We start from the raw sequence: 23909 nt of genomic DNA on the forward strand, positions 1-23909 counted from the left end.
TCCAGAGTTTCAATAAATTTGAAAGTAGGAGCAAGTTTTCCCAATCCCAGACCAATATCATAACAGAGCACAGAGCTTCCCATTTTACACCGTAAACGTACAAACCAGTGGTGCATAAGCAATGCAGTACTAATTGAATTCCAACTCATTGCAATACTCCATTCTCGTCATGTTTAATCCCTTTAGCATTCAGTTCTAAAATCTGCTTCACGAGAGGCTGAGGGACGCAGGGGGAGGGTCACAGATGTACAATCTGGGCTACTTTCTTTCTGGTTCTTTCATGCTCTGATTGCTTCACCTCAAATAAACTAGCCACCCGGATAACTTCACCAACAACACATTCACAGGGTGATTCAGGTGTTTTTAACACAAGAGTATCTCTTCATCCACAAAAACAGCCCAAAAGATAAACTAAATAAATGCACGATCCTATCTGCAGTCTCTAATAAATGATGGTTGTTGCTCATTAAAAAGGAAAAGAAGTAATAAAACCCAGATTGAATTTGAGTCACCCAGACATCGCCTACCATGAGCAATCTCTGGGTCTGGTTTAGAACTGCCAGTAGCTCATCCCCTTTGTCTATCACCCCTGCTCTGTCCAGCACACAGAGGAGGCAGCGGGGCGGACTCCAAGGCCCCAGGTCACCAGAGATGGAGGACCCAAGGTACTCCAGGGATTGTAAACATTTATTGTGCAGTCAGATCAAACTGGGAAGCTTGGCAGAGTTCACTCTGTCGGGGATGACCCAGGCCCGGAGGTGGGGAGGTGGGAGAGATTCCTGAGAGTCTGCCTGGTCCAGGAGGTTTTGACTGTTTTGGATTTGGAGATGGATCAGTGCCAAGAAGCAAGGGAGATGGATCTCTTTTTATCCTGGCACCTGTAGTGTGTGCATCTGGTACCTGGTCAGCTGTGTCCTTGGGCATCTGGAGAAGCACACAACTGCAGTGGGCACATCTGGCTCTGAACAACGCCAGGGAGAAGGAAAGAGGGGAGAGGCAGAGCCTATAGAAATTTCAATACAGGGGCTCCTGGGTGGCTCAGTCGTTAAGCGTCTGCCTTCAGCTCAGGTCATGATCTCAGGGTCCTGGGATCGAGCCCTACACCACGCTCCCTGCTCAGCGGGGAGTCTGCTTCTCCCTCTCCCCCTGCTTGTGCTCTCTCTCAAATAAATGAATAAAATCTTAAAAAAAAAAAAAAAAGAAAGAAAGAAATTTCAATACAGAAACATATAGCACCGTGTTTCTGAGGATTTTTTGTTTCTTGGGATTTTTTTTTTACAAATGTGACCTGGAATGACACAGTGTAGTGGACTGTCCTACTCTTCCAGATTAGTCGCTGTCCTCCCGGTGAGAAGATTCCACAGCCCTGCCTACTGCCATGTGACTGCAGTGCTTCTGGTCAGAGGAACAGGATTCCTGACCTCCGGCCAGCAGGCTCGGCCACACGACTCGCTTCGGCCAATAAACCGTGGATGAAGAGATGCTGCGGTCCCGAGCCAGAGAAGAGACCACCGCAGGGTTCTCTTCCTCTCTCCTCCACCACAGGAAGAGCACATCCCAGCCAGGGGCTGCTCCTTCGGCCTGGGGGCCAGGCTGGAGTCACGTGGTGCAGAGCCACCACAGACTTCAGCTGACACCGAGCACCTGAGAACTAAACCTTGGTTGTTTCAAGCCACTGAACTTTCGAGGCCGTTACTGCTGCCTCACGTAGCATAAGGGGACCCACACGCAAAGAGGTTATTATGAAGTGAACCAAGACTGCTACCATCTGGTACTCTCCACTCACAATCTATCCTCCCTCCTGCAGCCAAATTAATTTCTTTCATGTTCTGATCATGTAACTTAAAAAGTTTCTTAAATTCCAGTGTAGTTAACAAACCAGGTTATATTAGTTTCAGGTGTATAATATAGTGATTCAACAATTCTGTACAGGACTCTGCTCATCATGGTAAGTGCATTCCTTAATCCTCTCCACCTGTTTCATCCATCCCCCCCCTCCAACCACCTCCCTTCTGGCAACCACCAGTTTGTTCTCTACACTTAAGAGTCTGTTTTTGGTTTGTCTCTTTTTCCATTGTTTTGTTTGTCATATGTGAGTGAAATCTTACGGTGTTTTTCTTTCTCTGACTGACATACTTCACTTAGCATAATATTCTCTAGATCCACCCATGTTGTTGCAAATGGCAAGATTTCATTCTTTTTTACAGCTGAGTAATATTCCATTGTGTATATAGACCACATCTTCTTTATCCATTCATCTATCGATGAGCACTTGGGCTGCTTCCATAATTTGGCTATTGTAGATAATGCTGCTATAAACATAAGGTGCCTATACCCCTTTGAGTTAGTGTTTCCATACTCTTTGGGTAAATACCCAGTAGTGGAATCACTGGATCATAGGTAGTTCTATTCTTCATTCTTTGAGGATCCTCCATACTGATTTCCACAGTGGCTGCATCAGTCTGCTTTCCCACCAACAGTGCAAAAAGGTTCCTTTTTCTCTACATCCTCGCCAACACTTGTTGTTTCTTGTGTTATCAAAAGATTTTAGCCATCCTGACGGGTGTGAGGTGATATCTCATTGTGGTTTTCATTTGCATTTCCCTGATGATAGTGTGACCACATAACTTTTTTATTCAAAAGTCCTAAATGATTCTTCACAGGCTACCAGACTGACACCAGACTCCAACCCTCCATAAGCTACCTACTTTCCATGTTTTTTGACTTTATTTTTTTGAGAGAGAGAGAGAGAGAGAGTGTGTGTGTGTGTGTGCATGTACTCAAGCACACGCATGGGGGGGGGGCACCGGGAGAGGGAGAGAATCTCAAGCAGACTGAGCCCGACATGGGGCTTGATCTCACGACCCTGAGATCATGACCTGAGCCAAAATCAAGAATTAGATGCTTGACTGACTGAGCCACCCAGGTGCCTCCTTTCCCAGTATTTTAATATGCAACTTCTTTCCACAATCTAACCAGAGTTTGCACTTCTCAAGGTAGTTGAGTTTTCCTTGGTTTTCCCCTCTGGTTCTTGATACAGAGCTCCTAAATCCCTGGGAATTTCCCTAGTGATAGAAGCCTCTGTTGTTCTAAATGAGGCAACTCCTGATAGGCTCCTAGGTAGCTTCACAGTGGGGGATGCCTGCCAGGAAGACCAAGCCTTGATCAAAAGCTTGGAACTTTCAGCCCCCACAGCCCCCAATTCTCTGGATAAAGGAGAGGGGTTGGAGATTAGTTAATAATTGATCATACCTGCATGATGAAACCTCCATTAAAACTGCTTCCAGGTTTGGTGAATGCATCCGTGTGCCAGAAGGGTGACACACCCCAACCCCAGAGGAACAGAAGTTCCTGTGCTTGGGACCCTTCCAGACCTAGCCCTACATACCTCTTTGGGTGCTCAACTGTACCCTTTATAATAAACCAGTAAACCTAAGTAAATGTGTCCCTGAGTCTTATAATAAGCCATTCTAGCAAATTACTGAACCTGAGGAGGGTATCCTGGGAAGCCCTGATTTGTAGCAAAGTCAGAGGGAAGTACAGGTAACCTGGGGACACACTACTTGTGATTATTGTGCCTGAAGTGAGGGCAGTCTTCTGGGACTGAGCCCTTAACCTGTGCCATCTGGGCTAGCTCTGGATGGCTAGTGTCAAAGCTGAATTGCCTTATAGGATATCCACCTGTTGTCCAAAGAGAATTAGAGAATCATTTATTGTGGAAATGCCACATGTTCAGATCAGTGTTGTGACTATAGAGAAACAATTTTCCTTTAACATCAATTACTTTGTTTCTGTTCCTCAAATACATCTTGATTGCTATCCCATATCTTTGCCTTTTGAAATCATACCCGTACGTGAAGGTCCTCCTCGAGCCCCACTTGTAGTTATGAAGCCTTTCTTCCTCGGAACTCATAAAATATTGAACCAGTGAATGACGTTTATCATAATCTATTTTCTATTACCTACAGGGCTGAAGGTTTATTTATTTGTTTTTAAAGATTGTATTTATTTATTTCTCAGAATGAGAGAGAGAGAGAGAGAGCACAAGCAGGGGGAGTGGCAGGCAGAGGGAGAAGCAGGCTCCTCACTGAGCAGGGAGCCCAACGCAGGACTCGATCCCAGGACGCTGGGATCATGACCTGAGCCGAAGCAGATGCTTAACCAACTCAGCCACCCAGGCATCCTGGGGCTGAAGGTTTAATCCTCCTTTCTACATTTGGATTTGTAGAGGGCAGGGACCACGGGTTTAATCACCTTCGTGAACCCTACAACCTCCTCATACAAGACTTTTCACCAATGTTCTCAATTAATAGTTGTCTACTAAATGACTTTTGAATGCATAAGAAAAAAAATTACTCCTAAGAAAAACACACAGCAGGAAGGTGATGCTAACACGGAGTTTGTGCAGTACACCACTCCGAGACACAGATATAAAGGCAGAAATGTAAGCGACGGCTGCAGAGCTGCTGCATTTACCTGATGGCAGCTAGCACAAGGCTCAGGACGGATGCTGAAAAGATGTTCCATCCTCAGCCATGTGTTTGGCCGCAAACAGTGCTGTCCAACAGAAATATAACGTGAGCCACATATGTAATTTAAAAATGTTTTCAGACACACATTAAAAAAATAGAGATAAAATCAAATTTTAGTATTTTTATTTAACCTGATCTATCCAAAATATTCACCTTATGTAGTTTTTCTCGTACTAAGTCTTTGACGTCTGATGTGCCTTCTGCATGTGTGACGCATCTCAGTCCTGAGCAGCCACACGGCGCATGCTTGAAAGCCACATGGCTGCACGGCGGCTGTCTGGACAGCGTAGGTCTAGAACTCCTCTCAGCTGAGGCCAACGCTTGGTTTTCAGAAAGTCACCAAGTGAAGTGGGAGAGGCAACAGAAAATGACAGTAGTCATAAACTGTGAAAAGTGAATGAGATGGCATAAGCTGTGCATCATAAGACTGTCCCCTCCTTTCTTCTGAGCAATTTCTACAAAGTCAGATTTTTGGTACACTGGTATGACTCTTCAAAGGATACTACTACACCTGCACTGTAATGTCATTTTCTTCCACTCACGATTTTGCCAACAAAATTATGGAAATATAGGAGGGATCGAACACCTTGAAGTTCAGTAGTTCCTAACCACACTTATAAATAAAATAAAAAAACATTTGAAGTGAGTTTAATTAACAACATCAAATTGTTCAAATAAATCATACACCAATTTCTGAGGTATTAAACATAATGATGAAGAGTTAAAGAAAAAAAAGGAAACTGAGTAAAAAAGGAAGTGATCTTGCAGACATTTACATCTTCCCCAAACTCTTCGTTCTTATTGCTTCCTCCTATCTTTGGCTCCATAAAACCCAACAAACAGAAAACCTGATTTACACCCACGTGGTGTAACAGAAAGTACAGGCGATCAGAAGGCCTAGGATTGGAGCCAAGCTCTGTCACTGGATGGTTCTGGCCAAATTCACTCCTTCCCATCAATCTCCTCTTTGAATAAGAGGGTCTGAATGGTCTGAGGTCAGAAACTTACTCCAGCCCTGCAGTGCTCACTTGGCACACGGAAGGTGTTAAATAAACACTGAGAGAGAGAAGAAAACAGGAAAAGGAGGAAGAATTCACTTGTTTTTCTGTGTGTTTCAATGTAGCTCCTCAGGAAAGACACTTGTGCCAGACATGACAAAGCATGAGAAGTGAAGGTTCCTAGAACGTGCCAGACATTCTGAGGGCCAAAAGGGAGAACTGGAACCGGCTCCTCTCTAAAGGCAAAGCTACTGGGACTGAGGACATTTCCCTGTTCTTCAGCAACAGAGCATGCATACTGGCATCATTAGATAGTGATTCTCCACACACACGTGTCTTCTCCCTCTGTACCACCTCCTGCCAAAATCCAAAGTTTATGAGAAGGTGGCTGAATGAACAAGCAATTAATACAACTAAGACAAAAATCTGGACACAAAACTAGTCACACTGATAAGGAAAAACACACCTACCTCCACACTGAAAATTAGGAGGCAAAGCCTCTTTGTTTTTCATTTTGTTTTGTGTTAACAAGGAGGCATAAAGCAGGTGTCTCCATGTTTGTCTAAAAGCTTTCTTTTTAAGGGAAACAGGACACACTCCTATAAACATTGCTTAAGAGCTACTGGCAAGAGGATTAAAGGTATGTGCTTGGACTATGCTAAAATTAATGTCTGTCTGTTCAGGAGTACACACTTACAAAATTTAACACTTGCCAAAGAGAAAAGTCCAAATACATAGCATAGGGCGATTTATACAAATATAAATTTCCCTTTCCATCCTAACATGCGACATACACACGCTATTAAAAAAAACAACTTCCATCTAACTTTTAAAAGTCAACCAGAGAAATAGCTTCATCTTTTCCTTGCCTTAACACTAGAAAAAATAACTTTTAGAACAAAAGAAACCTAATTTGGAAAGAACCAGTGTCTAAGTATCCTCCTGGATGCCACCACCACCAGCTGGGCCACAGTGAGTGTCTGGTTTCCCTTTATTTTTATTGGTTCTTCCTCCTCTCCCCATTCTCCAGAGCAGGATGAGTCCCAAGGCCCAGTTTCTACTCTCTCATGTCCTCTGTTCCTCTTAATTCTCTCTTCCTTGACAACATAATAGATACCTCTTCCTTCCACCTCCTCTCTCCTCCTTACCAGATTTTCCCCAACCTTCCTAGGGCAGAGACTGCAAACCTTGCATAATCGCTAGGTGTCGATATCAGATGCTTTGCCAATCTCTCCCAATTCAACCCACTCTAAAACCCAACCCATCAACTTCTCCCTGCACCAAACCAGCTCTTTCTTCTTGAGTTCCTGCTGGATTGTCAGTCACTCTGTTTCAAACTCCAAAGTCCACTCCAACTCTCTCTGTTATATTGTCTCTTATATGCTCTCAGGATCCAAGTCCTGGATACTCTATTTCTGCAACATTTTGATAATGTGACCCTTCCTCTTCTCCAGTCCCCTGGCACTGCATCAGCCCTGGCCCTTATTACCTCTTTTCTGGCATATTTTATGGAATGCATCTCCAGCTGCCTACCTCCTCCAACCAAAACCAATTTATTTTATATTCTGCTTTCACATTAACCTACTGAAACAGAGCCTCAACTAGCCCACTGCTTTGGTCAAAATAGGCGGTAGAGAAACACTGAAGGTATCCAGGGCTAACCCTGGCATCAAGGCCTTCCAGAGCTGGATCTGCATTCAACCTCTTTCTAGATGAGCCACCCAAGACTCCCCTTCATGTCCAACTTTGTGACTTATCATTCCATGAACACAGTTGACACTCTTCTCTTGGCAGATCCATCTACAATCAAATGACCAAATATATGTGAGGCTTTAATAAAAAGGTTTTGTGCACTTTTCATTAAGTATATCCCTAAGTACTGAAGGTCTCTGAAGCTACTGTAAATTATTGGGCTTCTGTTAAATTTTATTTTCTAATTGTTTATCACGAGTATAGAAAAATACAACTTGTATTTTGACCTTTTTCCTGCCACCTTGCCATTTGTAAGTTCTAGGAACTTGTTTGGAGATTTCTTAATGTTTCGAAGTATGTGACTATATTGCCTGTAAATAAAGACGCTTTTGTTTCCTCCTTTCCAATCTGAATATCTTTAATTTCTTTTTCTTGCCTTATTGCACTGGCCAGGACATGCAGTCAATGCTAAATGGAAGTGGCTAAAACAGTATCTTTGCCTTATTCCCTATCTTAGGTGTAAAGTGGTCAGTCCTTCACCACTAAGTATGATGACAGCTGTAGATTTTGAATGGATGCCATTTACCACATTAAGTTTCTGCGTCTCTAGCTTGCTTCAAGTCTGTATCATAAATAAGTATTAAATTTTGTCAAATGTTCTTTTTCTGCATCTACTGAGATGAGCACATGGTTTTCCTTTTTTATTTTGTTGGTATGATAAATTTACATTTTTTTTTATAATTATAATAGACTATTTTTAAAGCAGTTTTAGGTGTACAGAAAAACTGAGCAGATGGTGCAGAGGTCCCATATACCCCCTCTTTTTTGGGTACCCCCCATCAGTTTCATCTATTAATAACTTGATTAGTGTGTAATATTTGTTATAATTGATGAACCAATACTGATAAATAATTAACTACTAACCCCCACAATTTACATTAGGGTTCACTCTTTTGAACTATACAGTTCTATGAGTTTTGATAAATGCATAATGTCATATATCCCCTATTATAGTATTATACAAAATGGTTTCAATGCCCTAACATCCCGTGCTTCATCTGTTCCTCCCTTCTCTCCTCCCACTCCCCCCGCAACCGCTGATTTTTTTTCTCTTTGAAGGCAACCAAGTTTTCACTGAATTTAATTTAGATTTAAAGTGAATCTGGCATATTGTAAGTACTGAGTTAAAGATAGATACTATTAATAGTAACAATGGAAATGGGATTCTAAGAGTATAGTAGCAGGGATGAATATAAAGAATATGAGACCCTTCCTGCACAACAACTGGGTAGGAATAGAGCTAACTTAACCAAATATTCAAAATGACGCCCCCTCCCTTCTCCTTATCAGTACTCTTACCTTAGAATATTTCTTAGTAAAATGTGCAAGATCCTTATACATAGTAGAAACAGTGCATATTGCAAGTAGGTGACTATCATTATTTACCATCATCACATAATTAGACAAAATTTCAACTGCCCAAACTACACAAAAAAAAATATTCCTTAAAACACAAATCAATGACAAGAGAATCCATGTTTCTAGTGCAGTTTGTAAGATCTCATGGGAACTCTGGGTTCAGGCCAGAAACAAGCATCTGGATAATGGACTAGCCAGATATTTGGATCTTTCTTGAGAATGGAATCAGGGCAGACAGTGTTCTCTGGCTTAATCTCTAGCAAAGTGGCTCTGTCCATCAGTGAAGGGAAGTAAAAATTTAGCTGGACTCCAACCTTTTTTTGTGCTAAACTGGTGAGTGTCCTCCTGCTCCAGCAGATCTCTTTTTCTTTCTTTCCTTTCCTCACGCTTCCAACAGTCATTCTGTAGCTTCCATGTGCTATGGGTACTGTCCCAGGTACATGATAATTTTTGTAATGTCTGTAGTTTTGCCTTTTCCAGAATGCCATATAGTTGGAATCATACAGTATGTAGCCTTTTCAGATTGGCTTCTGTCACTAAGCAATATGCGTTTAAAGTTCCTTCATGTTTTTTCCATGGTTTGATAATTCATATAGTATTCCATTGTATGGATATACCACAGTTTGTTTATCCATTTACTTACTGAAGAACATCTTGGTTGCTTCCAATTTTTGGCAATTATAAATGAAGCTGCTGAAAACATTCACATATAGGTTTTGTACGGACAAAAATTTTCAACTCATTTGGGTAAAAACCTAGAAGCATTATTACATAGCTATATGTAAGAATATGTCTAGCATTGTAAGAAACTTCCAAGCTGCCTTCCAAAGTGGCCACTTTTCATTCTCACCAGCAATGAATGACAGTTCCTGGTGCTCCACATCCTCACCAGCTATGGTACTGTCAGATGTGTCCAGATTTTAGTTGTTCTAACAGGGATGCAGTGGCATCTCATTGTTGTTTTAATGTGAAATTAACCATTTTTCATGTGTGTGTGTTTGCCATGTGTATACCTTCTTTGGTGAGGTGTCTGTTCAGGTCTTCTGCCCATCTTTTAACTGAGTAGTTCATTTTCATACTGTTGAATTTTAAGATTTTTTTTTTAATATGTTGGATAAGAGTCCTTCATCAGATGTATTTTGCAAATATTTTCTCCCAGTTTGTGGCTTTCTTTTCATTCTCTTCACAGTGCCTTTGCAGAAGTTTGTACTTTTAATGAATTCTACTAATCAATTTTATTTTTACAGGTCACACTTTTGATGTTGCATCTAAAAGGTCATGAGCAACAACAAGATCTCTTAGATTTCTCCCACACTATCTTCTAGAAATTTTACAGTTTTGCATCTCATATTTAGGTCTATAATCCACATTGAGTTAATTCTTATGAAGGATATAAAGTCTATATCTCAATTCATTTCTGTGCATGCTAATGTCCAGTTGTCTCCACACAATTTGTCTCTTCTGTATTTCATTTTGTTATTTCTGCTAACCTATCTTCTAGTCATTTAATTCTCTCTTCGGCTGGATCTAGTCTGCTAAACCCTAACACTGAACTTAATTTTGGTTTTGAGATTGTCAGGGTAAGAATTTCTACTGGGTTATTTTCCAAATCTGTTTTGTCATTTTTTATAATTTCTGTCCTCCCCAACATTTTAAAGTTTTATCTTTTATCACTTTAAATATAATAAGCATAGTTACTTTAAAGTTCATGCTTAACAATTTGAACATCTGAAGCATCTATGGGTCTATTTCTACTTTTTATTATTTTTGCTATTTCCTGTCCATGTTGCCTTATCTTGTAATACACCTCTTTATCTTTGATTGTGTGCCAGACATTGTATTTTTAAAATGGTCTGTGGAATCTTTAGAGACTTGGGATTACATTTGCTTCTGCCAGATGCCTATGGGAACCTCTATTCTAGGATCACTCTGATCCAATTTTAGTGCTTGAGACTTCCTGGATCACACAAAGAACTTATAACCACATGGTAATCCATGTGAAGGTAGGTTTACTTCTGTTTCATCTTTATACCTCACCCAAGGCTGCATCTCAATCTACTCTGCCAACCCAAAGTATAAAGAGTTTACCAAGGATTCCACCTCTGGTAAACTCTGAACTCCAACACTTTTGTCCTCCTAGGCTCCCCAGATCCCATGAGGCTGTCAGAAACACTGCTCTGCCTTTAAGCTGCTCTACCTGAATGGCATACACTCAAAAACCAGGCTCACCTCTCTAAATTTCCACCATTTCTTGGATCCTGATTTGGTAATTCTTCACTAACTTGGAATTTCTCCAGTGCCTTCAGGCATAGGTTTTTAGTATTAGTTTCAGTCCTAGCTGTCCTCAGATCTGCAGAAGTCAGAATGAGACCCTTCATCCTATGATTTCCACAAATATTTTGCCTCTTGTGGCCTTTAACACAATTGATTTTATACTAAATTGTGCCTATGTTCTCTACCCAAGGAGAATTCTCCTGTTTGCAGGAGAATTTAGTGATTCATCACTTACATATAACACCCAGTGCTCATCATAAAAAGTGCCCTCCTTAATGTCCATCACCCAATTATCCCATCCCCCACTCACCTCCCTCCATCAACCCTCAGGCTTATTCTCTATTATTGAGTCTCTTATGGTTTGCTTCCCTCTCTCTTTTTTTTTCCCTTCCCATATGTTCATCTGTTTTGTTTCCTAAACTCCACATATGAGTGACATCCCATGGTACTTGTCTTTCTCGGACTTATTTCGCTTAGCATAATACTCTCTAGCTCCATCCAAGTCATTGCAAATAGTCAGATTTCATTCTTTTTGATGGCTGAGTAATATTCTATTGTATATATCCACATCTTCTTTATCCATTCCTCAGTCAATGGACACTTGGAGTCTTTCCATAGTTTGGCTATTGTTGCTAATGCTGTTATAAACATCAGGGTGCATATACCCCTTCAAATCTGTATTTTTGTATCCTCTGGGTAAATACCTAGTAGTGCAATTGCTGGGTTGCAGGGTAGTTCTATTTCTAACTTTCTGAGGAACCTCCATACTGTTCTCCAGAGTGGCTGCACCAGTTTGCATTCCCACCAACAGTGCACAAGGGTTCCCCTTTCTCCGAATCCTCATCAACATCTGTTGTTTCCTGTGTTGTTAATTTAGCCATTCTGATAGGTGTGAGGTGGTATCTCATCATGGTTTTGATTTGTATTTCCCTGACGGTGAGTGATGTTGAGCATCTTTTCATGTGTCTGTTAGCCATTTGGATGTCTTCTTTGGAAAAATGTCTATTCATGTCTTCTGCCCTTTTTTTAACTGGATTATTCATTTTTTGGGTGTTGAGTTTGATAAGTTTTTTTATAGATTTTGGATATTAACCCTTTATCAGATACGTCATTTGCAAAAAAAAATCTCATTGTTTAAAATCAATGAAATTTCGTTTATGTAATCATCATTAAAAACACTTTTCCCTTTCCTGTCTGCTGTCAATGTTTACAGTTTCTGCAAGAAAAGACCTTATTTATTTTAATGTCTTTTTTCAAAATAACACTCTATTGTGTCACTTATTTCAAGACCAGCTTTATACTTCTCAGATGTGCCTTATGACATGCATAAATACATATATTTAAATGTGGTGACTTCACATTGATTTTATTTTGAAAATTTCATGATACTTCGTAGGAACTATCAACAGAACACTTAAGGAAACCACTAAACTCGGGCACCTGGGTGGCTCAGTTGGTTAAGCGACTGCCTTCGGCTCAGGTCATGATCCTGGAGTCCCAGGATCGAGTCCCGCATCGGGCTCCCTGCTCAGCAGGGAGTCTGCTTCTCCCTCTGGCCCTCCCCGCTCTCATGCTCTCTCTCTATCTCATTCTCTCTCTCAATAAATAAATAAAATCTTTAAAAAAAAAAAGGAAACCACTAAACTCTATATACTGAATAGAAAATAACCCAGAAAATCTTTATGTATAAAGAAATCAGTGATTTTTTTTAAAAAAATGTATTTTTGTGCCCTTATTTCAGTGCTTTTCCTTCACTAAGCCATATATCAAGTTGCCTAGGATTTCATTGCCTTTTTCTGTGGGGAAAGAATTAAATGCATCACAAGGTCGACAGTCTGTTCTGAAACTTCTAGGACCAACAACAAGGGAAGGAAAAGCTACTTAGGGGAACTCACATCTTTCTGAGTAGCAGAGACACTTTTTTGATTGCAGCTTTTTGGGACTATGTCCACATCAGTAAGTGCTCAGGGAGAACCTTCTAATTCCTCAGGGTTGGCCAGAGGCCAGTGCTTACATTTCTATAACATCACATATTTCCTCTTTCTTAAAAGATCTCATACTATTTATTCAATATGTACCTTCCTTGCTGGAGTTGAAACTTTTAGTGCCAAGGACAACTCCTGTATTGCCTTCAGTAAACATAAAGGATAACATTTAACATTTTGGTGGGTTTCCACTTCTAAGAGCTAAGCTAGATTTTCCTTTATCGCCTGAGAGGCAAGTAAGCCAAATCTACCCTAGAAGCCTTACCCTCCCCAGCATGTCTTAGATTCTGACCATGTAATGGGGGGTGGGGGTGCTTAGCCTGTCTTGATTCCATCTCAGAGACCAAAGTTATAACCAGCATTATTGGTCAGGGACTGGTTGAATTTCTCCTTCCTTTTGGCACTAAGTGTCCCTTTGATACCCAATAAAATACTCACCAGTAACAAAACCAGCCTTCAGTTATTCATGAGTTGATCATTCAGACCCCCTCCTTCTCATATTCTTTTTCCCCACCTACTCTCTAACTTATGGGTTACTCCCCTGGTAAACATGCCATTGAAGGCTGCCCAGAGCAAGGAGAACAACTCCAGTCAGTGGACTTTGTGAGGGGCTAGAAACTCTAACAGAGCACACAGAGTTGGTGGGCAGCTAAAACACTATCTGAACGTCTGGAGAATTTCCCTGATACCATCAACTATTCTTGGTAGTTCATCTGTCCAGTCAACAATCATTCCATGATGTTACCAGTTTTGTCTTTCCATTTTCTAGGTGGTGATACTCTACCGTCCCAGCTTCTCCACTTACCCAATGTGTAAAATAAGACACACCATTCACTCTGAGCCTCATTTCATCATCAGTAAAACAGAAACAGGAAGCTGACAGCTTTGCTCTGAGGACCAGATCATTAATTCCAAGAATGAAATAATGTATGAAAGTGCTTTGCAAATGTAGAGGAGCATTCTAATTTTATGTCATTACCGACATAAATTGTTTTTTCATGGTTTAAGTTTTAATTAGAATGCCGATTTTTCTTCTCAATGGGAGAGGTGTTCCACATGGGTTACTGTGATGGATGAAGTCCTGGATATTTGCACACTTAGTATGCATGCCAAATTCCGCATCACTGCTTACCTTGGGAGGTTTCCTTAATGATGGAAACAAAAATTCAGCAGCAGAAGTAGAAAGGGTTGTCAACACAGCAGCCACATCAGAGGGAAGCAATGAAAGAGAAAAAAACATAAGGGAAACTCAGCATCTTGATAACATGATCTGAAAGGTACTCTATTTTACAAAGATGAGAAGAAAAATTCACTTTACTGCCTGCAGTGATAAACTATTATATTTGTTTAACGGGGTACCTGGGTGGCTCAGTCGGTTAGGCATCCGACTCTTGGTTTTGGCTCAGGTCATGATGTCAGGGTCATGGGCTCAAGCCCCGCGATGGGCTCCGGGCTTGGAGGGGAGTCTGCTTGAGATTCTCTCTGTCCCTCTACCCCTGCTCCCCACGCCCAAATGAATAAATAAATCTTTAAAATAAATAAATAAAAGCCATGGTTCTCAAAAAGTTTCACATATTTCAACACCGAAGAGAAATTTCAGAGCAAGTTATATCCTTCTCCCACTACCAGCCACACATGCACTTTTTTAAACTTTAATTTTTCCATTTCTCAAAAATGACTGAAATTACCACCTGGAGAAAACTCTGAGAAGCAGTTTTCAAAGTAACAAACCAGTAGGCTGAGTTGCTCTGCAAATGTTTTCCATGTATACCAAATTAAAAAGCTGAACTATGATTATGCAATGCGATCCTTTGACAGTTCGTAGCTTTCCTGATGTGGTTGTTTTTAATCAACCTCCAATATCATCCATTCATAAACTGTGAAATTATTGTGAAGTAGAAATAAGGGAATTTTTCCCGTGGCTTTATTCCTTCTTCACAAGGAATAAAATCTGGAGGATAACAAAACGGATTTTCAAGCACAGAGGGCATGGAAATCAAAAGGTACAGACAAAAATAGCACGGTGACCTTTCTCCAGCATTGGGCCCACCGCTCCGCACAGAGCTCTGAGGGCCCTAGATAAAACCCGGAGCTCAGCAACAAGGGAAGAATGTCCATGGATTCCAAAATCAGGTAGACAACTCTAAAGGTCTAAATCTAGTGAAAGAAAATCATGACATTCCTATAATGATGAAGCTGGAAAATCATCTTGGAATTCTATGACTGAGCTGAAAGGATCCCTTAGGTCATTACCTCAGACAGTTAGGCACAATGGGAATGTGGTTTTTAATCTTCAGGTTTTAGAGGGGAACCCTATCTAGAAAAACTGGTATCTCTGCCATCAAGTAAGTCTCAACATTCTGTCTACCCTTTCCAACAGGATAAACATTTATGAATGTTATAAGAAAAATGCACGAGTGCTTTTAATCTAAGAAAGCAATGGGATCTTTGCTCAGTGCTTAAACTTTTGAGGTTTCTGCCAAGAAATCTTCCTTAAATGGAACACTGCTCTGGAAGGCATCTGTTCTGAGCAGGTAGAACCATAATGAAAACATCATGCACAGTACTTCTGACTAAACCTTCTCTTATTTTATTTGCTTTACTTTTTAAAAGCCATTTAAATCACTGCTTTATTTAACAAAGGACAGACAAGTCACTGGGGTTATAATAAGGCAATCATATGAAACAGCATGGACCCAGTTAATAAAATAAACATTCCACATTAAGGCTACGATGAGCCATGCAACCTAATGGGGTAGAATGTGCTAACAGGAATCCCAGGGATCTCTCCGGAGTTTTCCTGTGCCTCCTTTATGCACAACTGTGTCATTAGCAGCAGCAGCAGCAAAGAACAGGTGCTGGCCTGTAACCAGTAGTATATTTACCTCCTGAGCTAACAATAAAGCTATCCTATCTTCACTGACATTCCAATGTGGTTTTCCCTATTCTTCTTAGGAACCAATCTTATTTCAGCATTATAAATATTTTTAAAAATATATCCCTTTCACTTAGAAAGACAGCACATATGGGAATGGCAATATGGTTCTGCTACCTTTTTCTGTGTTTCTCAGGATTGTTTAAGAATAAACGGAGAGGCGCCTGGATGGCTCAGTCAGTTAAGCATCTGACTCTTGTTTTCAGCTCAGGTCTTGATCTCAGGGTCGTGAGATGGAGCCCTGTGTCGGGCTCTGCGCTGGTGTGGAACCTACTTAAGATGATCTCTCTCCCTCTCCCTCTGCTCCCTCCTCCCCTCTTCTCCCTCTCTTAAAAAAAAAAAAAAAAAAAAAAAAAAGGAAAAAAGAATGGAGACTGGGGAGAATGGGGAAAAGGGAAGTCACTAAATGGACCTGATGCTATCCAAATTTACTCATCATTTAGTTTAGAACAAAGACCCTTACTAAAGTAGGAAAAGCAAGTCACTTAGTGTACTACAACTATACTTTGTTAATTGGTAAACCTTTCCTGAGATGTGAATTAAGAGTCCAGGAACTAAGTCATCCTAATGCAGAACCATGATTTACTACCCCAATCCCCAGAGGCTACATGACATTCTCTGGTAGTTGTGAAGAAAAAATTTTCCAGTATAAGTAATACTTATACTATAACTAAATATAGTTTGCTATCCCTTGAAAAAAACTAATATGATACTACAATGTAAAGATAAAACTTTTCATACATATATACGAAAAAGGATGAATAACATAAACCATCTATCAAACATAATCAATATTAATATTTTTAAAAATTAAGGCCTCTGTTGATTGTATCAATGAAGTCGTAACAACAAAGAGTTTCCTCTAACCCTCAGTAAGGTCCAGCCTATTACAGATACCGGCATGGCTCAGAGAGAGGCAACATCCTTGGCCAAGCAAACATTCAACCAACCACAAAGAACATCCCTTCAAACAGACCTCACTGACCCACAGGCATAGGCTTGGCTGCTGACTCATCAGAAAGTAGAGCATTCCATGGACACTCAGGGAAAGGTCTGTGTACCAACCACAACTCTCCACTGCCCACCTTCTCATTCATCTTCAAAAGAAGTCCTTGTTTCTAATCATGTGATCCTCTGTAAGTTATCATGAGATTTTTTGAGTGTGTATTCCAAAGAAATAAACTGAACACAATTTGACATTTCAGAAGCCAACAAGGTTGTGTTTCTAGATCCCAGGATTTGGAGAGAAAAGAAGGAGGTGCATGCTAGACTGGCACTCAATTCACCCTCAATAAATGTTCGCCATTCTGTATATGGTCTCTGTGTGCCAGGTCACCTGAGGATCATATGCAAAACTTACAGAATGAAATAAAACAGAATGAGGGGGTTGGACTAGAATGTCCCCAATCTCTTCCTGCTCAGGAACTGTTTCACAATAATATATAATGTTAGAAACCCTGGTGGGAATTATTTGAGCCATTTCATAATTTTGTATGGTCCATGAAGAAGGAAGTGATTTTTAAATCAAATGTACTATTTTCAATAAGTATATCATTTCACAAATTTCCCTAACATTTGTTATATGTGAAAATAAATTTTGACTTCTCTCCACTTCCAAAAAAAAAAAAAAAGAAGAAGAAGAAGAAAGAAAGAAAAAAAGGAGGTGCAGTGATAGTAGCTCTATTCTGCAAAACACCAAAGCTGCCTTTCTCAGGATAAGCAAGTCAATGGATCCCTTCAAGGTCACTCACACTAGGTACATTCACCACGCAGTCCCTGTCATTTCCATGCCTTCATGCCATTTCTGTCTCCCCGGTTTGCCTGAACAAATTTCCCCACTCTCCAAGACACGGCTCAAAGCTCAATTCAACTATTTCAATTCCTCAAGCGTTGTTTGAGACCACCTTGGCCTTCACCACCGCTGACAGGATACCCCAGGATCTCTATGGTCAACAAAACAGCTTAGCACCTCCTGGCCCACATCAAGTACTGTAGCCTTCGGGAATTCTGTCTTTTAGTCTCATGTATCCTTAAAATTTTAACTCCCTGAAAGCAGAGGTCACGCCACATGCTACTTCCATGACCTCCACTCCCAATCCCACATACTCATACAGAACTGAAGGCATTACAACAACTCAGAACTAATTTTTTACATTATTGAGTTAAACATAATCCAGATGTGAAGATTTTCTTCAGAGTACCACCACAATCCCAAAATTTGGGGGCAAGACTGCTTGCATTTAATAGTAGTGAGCACTTCAGAGATTGTTAGAAAATGTCGCCTGTTTCCAATGACTTATTTAAAAATAGCTATTTCTCTAGACCAGCATTTCATATAGAGAAGTTCAATCGGATGTTAACAAGGGTCAAACCCTCAAAAGCTTCGGACATCAACTAAGTTCAGAAAGGCAGTTTGGTAAGACTAAAGGAGATACACACATGGAAACAGGACTGTAAAGATAAGGTGGACCTATACTGGGCCAGGTCTTGAAATGAGGAGCTGGTCCTTAATTTAGTAGGTAGTCCAGACATGGGAAGTTTAACAAACACATGAAATAAAGCAGTATAAATCACATATTACCACAATAACCCTATATAGCTATAGTTCTTTCCTCATACCTCTCGTTGGAAGATTTATGGGACAAGGCGCCTTCTGTCCATTATTCGCACCCTATCAACTATAGTTAGCTACTCAGAAGTTAGATGGCCAAAGACCCCAATGTGCATGAGCCCTAACACGAGTCAGTGCTTCAGGAGACATGACGGATCAGGGTCTTCTTCTGAAAGAGGAATTTATCTTCCATGTGTTAACTACTTTACTGATTGAATGTCAGAAATTGCCACAACCTCTATCTGAAAGATACACAGCTAGATGATACCTGACTCCTGAAGATGAGTCCAAGGACATGTATTTCACGAAGTCCCTGATCACCCCTTCCACTCTCACACAGAGAACAAAACACTGAGTCACCTCAATTGTCCAAGTACTCTGTTCACCAGTAAGTATTTATTGAGTATTGATTCCTATGCTGCAAAGTATAGGTGCTTTGAGGGATATTCAGGGTAAGGAGGCATGCTCTCTGATCTCAAGAGGGTTAACATTTTGTGAGAGAGACAGATACATATGTGTATAATTGACGCTAAGCGGACTGTAATTAAGTGTCCCGGCACAGACAGGAACAAAGCTCTATTCGGTCAACAAATATTTAACACCCACTGTGTGCTACTTTGTTATAGTACAAAAATCAATTAGATATGTTGTCTTTCGAACAATAAATGGAACTTATATACACATATCACAATACAATGTGACGTGCACAGCAAGATCAGTTGAAAAACAGGGGAAGGTTCTCAGAAGAGAAAACCCGAAGGATAACTGAGAAGGCTAACGAGAGTCACCAACCTGACAAGGCAAAGCAATGGCATCCCAATGGGGGAACTCTGTGCAAAAAGCATCAGAGCACACAGCCCACTTGAAGACCAGAGAACTGTAGGCTTGTTCTGTTGCCAAGCTGAGCGGTTTGGCCACACAAACAGAGATGCTGGGACACAGGGTGCTACGGGATTGGGGTTTTGTCAAATAGGTGGGTATAAAGGTTCCTCTTCAACCAGGATTTATTGTCTGCAGCTTGAAGAGAGGTTTACATGCCTGTGTACCAACAAGTTAATATATCCATACATTTAAAACATGTAAGAAGCACGTCTCTGAATTATAAAAGCAGAAGGGGCTACATACCCATTGTGAGGAGCCTTTGAAACCTATCACAAGAAGAATGCGAATGTCAAAACATCAAATTCCATGACAAAGGCTGGTTTGAAAGCTTTAAAAACGAGTTAGCAGATTAAAAAGCTCACAGGAAGCTACAGCAAAATTTTTGGAACACACAAAGAAGCCGACCCATTCAAGGGACGTGTTACCAATCAGAGCAGACTTTTGCAGACTTTTAACACCAATATATCTGGTTTGCTTTGGAAGAGCACGTCTTCTAGAATCTCTTGGGTTTAAGATATATGTTTAATATCATTTTTCAGTTGTGCTTCTCTTAATCCCCTATTCCTATAAGACTTTGATCTTGCCACCTATGGATTTTGCTAAATGTAGTGCTTTTCAGGAACACAAACCCTGGCAGTTGGTAAGAGGCTGCTATGGTTCCTTGGAATGACCCAATAGGGCCCAGGTTGAGTAGGGAAGGATGTAAAGTCAGGAGGAGGATGACAGACTGGGAGAAAACAGAGAGGTGAGAAACCCGTGGTCTGGATAAAGGCAAAGAGCAAAGATGCTGGAGGGTGGGAAGAGAAGATGTGACAGTCAATGAGCGAGATGTAGTATATCAGGGAAAGAGTGTGTTACAGGGTGTTAAACTCTGACCTGGTCATAGCAGTACTCCTGTGAAACAGAACAGCCCTTATTGGGGTGCCTGGCTGGCTCGGTCCATAGAGCATGCTCTTGATCTTGGGATTGTGAGTTCAAGCCATATGGTTAATGGTATCAATTAGAGCCATGTCTGTGCCAAGGTCTTTTATAAATATAGAGGAGAATCTCAAAGGAGAAATGACTTTTATGTGCAGGAAAGGGATGGTATGGCAGTGTGGCATGAGGAGGCTGCAAACTACCACTTCCCTCGGGAAGGCAGGAAACTGAGCACCTAGATGCACTGGGAGCAAATCTTAGGCAGCGAACAGCTGAAACAAAGTTGGAGAGCACAGGATAAGTTCAGGGAGTAGCAGGCAGACCAAGGTAGTGGAGAGCAATAAAGGAGAAATAACACACAGCGACCCAAGTGCACAGAGCACTGGGGGCCATGCTGACGTTGACTTTTTCCAGAAGCAACCGCGATGGATGGTTTGTGCAATGAGAATAACACGGCTAGATGTGTTTTAGGAGGGGGTGAGGGAGACCCCATCAGAGAGGTCAGCAGAGAGGTACATACTGATGACTCCCTAAGGGGCACCAGCCATAGCGTAAGTTGGCACCACTGCAAAGGCAAGAGAAACAGTAGAAGGGAAAGGAGAGAGCAAAAGACGTTTTGCAGGAGGACTTGGTAAGACCCGCTGATTGGCATGCCCCACCCGCCCAGCCTCCCCACCATGACGGCAAGGATGGAGACACTGCTGGGTGCTGCGGGGTGATCGCACGCAGTACTTCGTCCAGACCTTAAGGCTACCCTCAGGAGAAGGATGGAGGCTAAAACGGCTCTAATCATCTTAACGTTTAATATGTTGTGAGTTTAAAATTCTAATTCCAAACGCATGTGTAATAAAATCCCAATAATCCAAATATTCCTTTACAGAAAACAACTTCTTTTAAAAAAGTATCGGTCCACTTAACCTGCTTTCATTCGCCATAAAACTCAAAAAAAAAAAAAACCATTTCATTTTGCACTGGAATGGAAAGACTTGTAGTTTGATTTTTTTTTTTTCTTTTTGCTATATTTGCACTACATCCTTATGGCATGACTACGTGGAATTTCTTTCTTTTTTTTAAGATTTTTTTTTTTTAAAGTAATCTCTACAACCAACGCAGGGCTCAAACTTACAACCCTGAGATCAAGAGTCGCACGCTCCACTGACTAAGCCAGCCAGGTGCCCCTGGAATTTCTCTAAGTAAAACAGGATAGCGGTGACGGGTCAGGACTGGGAGCCAGACAACTCTAGCTCTGCCACCATCTGTCTATGTTGACGTTGGGCAAGTTTATTCAACCCCTCTGAGCCTCAGTTTCTGTGTCTATAAAATGGGGATAGAAGAGCATTCCTTCAGGACGAAGGATGACATGCACCGCAAGGCTAACATTACCCATTAGCGCACAGTCTTCGCTCAATAAATGTTAGATCCTAGTGCTGTTGTTACAACAAACAGCCTTCCAGGATGATACACGCAAAATACCAACACAGCTCAAATCCGTTTCATCTAGGAAAAAGTTACTGAGAGCTGAAGAATGAGCGCACTTTTTTTTTTTTTTGGTGATAGAGAAAATTCATGACGTTAAAAATAACACTCTTCAAACAGGGAGAGCAGAATGCTGATAACTGTCAGAACACAACTCTCTTACACTCTCTTTAAAAAGTTCAAAATGTTTTCAGTGTTCAGAAATTAGTTTTAGAGAAAAAAGAATCCTTAAGCATTAAATTGAATACAACATGTACTGAGTCCTAGGCATCTTCACTGGTAAGAGAAGAATGCCTGGGAGGGTCGGCAGCAGTGAGGGCCAGGTGGGAGGGGACCCCAGACTCTGCAAGATGCCCTGCCGTTCTGTTTACTTCAGTGATGGTGGACCCCAAGCGATGCATACCACCAATGCCACAGTGATTTGTGTCCTTTCCCCTTAAGGGAAAAAAAAGTGTTGTTTTGTTTTGTTTTTTTAAACATGTATAATAAAGGAAGGGAAAGAATAGAAAGAAAACCCCTTGGAAATAATTAGATAAACATGTATAAAGTTGGACACTTTCCTAAGAACTAAACTATATTAATTTTCTAGAAAAGAATCAAGAGCAGGTGCATGAGCACCAACCCTGGAGCCCACTTCATCAAGCTGATCACAACCAACGTCTGTCCCGGTCCTGCTGCCCTCAACTACAGGATGAGTAAAACTCCCATGACAGATGGCAAAGTGGCCACAGGAATAATGAGGTAAACTTTAAAGAGAGTCTTTATTAAAAAATGACCTCGTATTTAAAAACTTGTCATTTATTTTCTCAGTCTATTAAGTAATGGCTCTTCACCATGCCACTCGCCCAAGGACCAGGAAGTACTGTTGAAGGACTAGGAAACTGGCAGTAAAAGGGCAGAGGTCAGCAGGAGAACCGGAACCCAAAGAGGCAAACAGATTTGGTTCCCTTTCCTAAAGTGGCAATTTGAATTTTCAAGTGAGTACCAGTGAAATGCGTCCTGGAGGCCAGGATGAATATTTACGGTTCACTACTGAATCCACTGAAATAATGAGACAGGGGGATTTTAAAGCAAAACAAAACAAAAACTGCCATTCTGTTAGTCATTGTCAAAAACATCTTCTGCAATAAAGACGATCAACTTAATAACAGAAGCAATAAACTTCTGAAAGAGGGTAATAGCAAAACCTTACAACTACCACAGGAGCTTTCCTATCAATTCAGGTCTTATAAAATTAGTGGTACTATTTTAAAATTCTGATGATTCCAAAAAATGTTTTAGGGTTATAAGAGTGTACAGATATGATATAATAAAATGCTAAATTTTTAAATCGTTTTCTTTCTGCACAATTGTGTATAATCTGTCTGCCACCTAGCAAGATGTGACTTTTAACGATATAGGCCATACCATTTCCACTCAGCAGGAAGACATGCAGTGGGGACTCTCTACTTGGAACTGACTAAAGCCCATTGGTGTGCATCAAATGGCTGGCAAATAATTTGTATTCCGTGCAGTCTGGTCAAAGGACCCAATCGACCAGCCAATGGGTTACCAACCTCTCCTAATACTAGGTTCATCTCTGCTATAACACTAGTAACTGTAAATATGCTTCTAATAACATTTTTGCTGGTTAAGATTATTTTTTTAACAAACAAAATTAAAGGCATTCAAGTTGAGTCTACAATCTACAAAACCCAACCTTAGAGGAGGGGAGAGGGCTAGAGGTTGAACCAATCACCAATGGCCAGGGATTAATCAATCCTGCCCTCATCAATCATAATGAGCCTTCATAACATCCTACTAGGTGGGGTTCAGAGAGCTTCCAGGTTGCTCAACAGCTGGAGGTGCTGGGAGGGTGGCATATCCAGAGCGGACACAGAAGCCGTGTGCCCCTTCCCATGCACTTTGCCCCATGCATCTCTTCCATCTGGCTGTTTGAGCTGTATCAGGATAATAATAATAAACATAATAAACTGATAACCTAGTAAACAGATTGTTTTCCTGAGTTCTATGAGCTTCTGTAGCGAATTATCACACCTGAGGAGGGGGCTGTGGGAAGCTCCATCAGTCAGATGCGCAGGTGACAACCTAGGACTCACACTGGTATCTGCGGTGGGGACGGAAGAAGAGGGCAGTCTTGTGGGACGGAGCCCCTAGCCTGTGGGATCTGACAATGACTCCAGGCAG

The 23909-nt window shown here is 41.0% G+C and overlaps 1 protein-coding gene across 5 annotated transcripts in view; it reads right to left on the reverse strand.

The window, feature by feature from the left end:
• KIF13A (kinesin family member 13A) overlaps window positions 1–23909 on the reverse strand; it is a 211714-nt gene that overhangs the window by 117649 nt on the left and 70156 nt on the right. For all 5 annotated transcript variants that reach the window (XM_032424921.1, XM_032424918.1, XM_032424919.1 and 2 more), the window contains one exon: window positions 14033–14045. In XM_032424921.1, the coding sequence (XP_032280812.1) occupies window positions 14033–14045 (13 nt within the window). The remainder of the gene's footprint in view (window positions 1–14032; window positions 14046–23909) is intronic.

The sequence above is a fragment of the Phoca vitulina genome, unplaced genomic scaffold, assembly GCF_004348235.1.
Source record: "Phoca vitulina isolate PV1807 unplaced genomic scaffold, GSC_HSeal_1.0 scaffold31, whole genome shotgun sequence".
Lineage (NCBI taxonomy): Eukaryota > Metazoa > Chordata > Mammalia > Carnivora > Phocidae > Phoca > Phoca vitulina.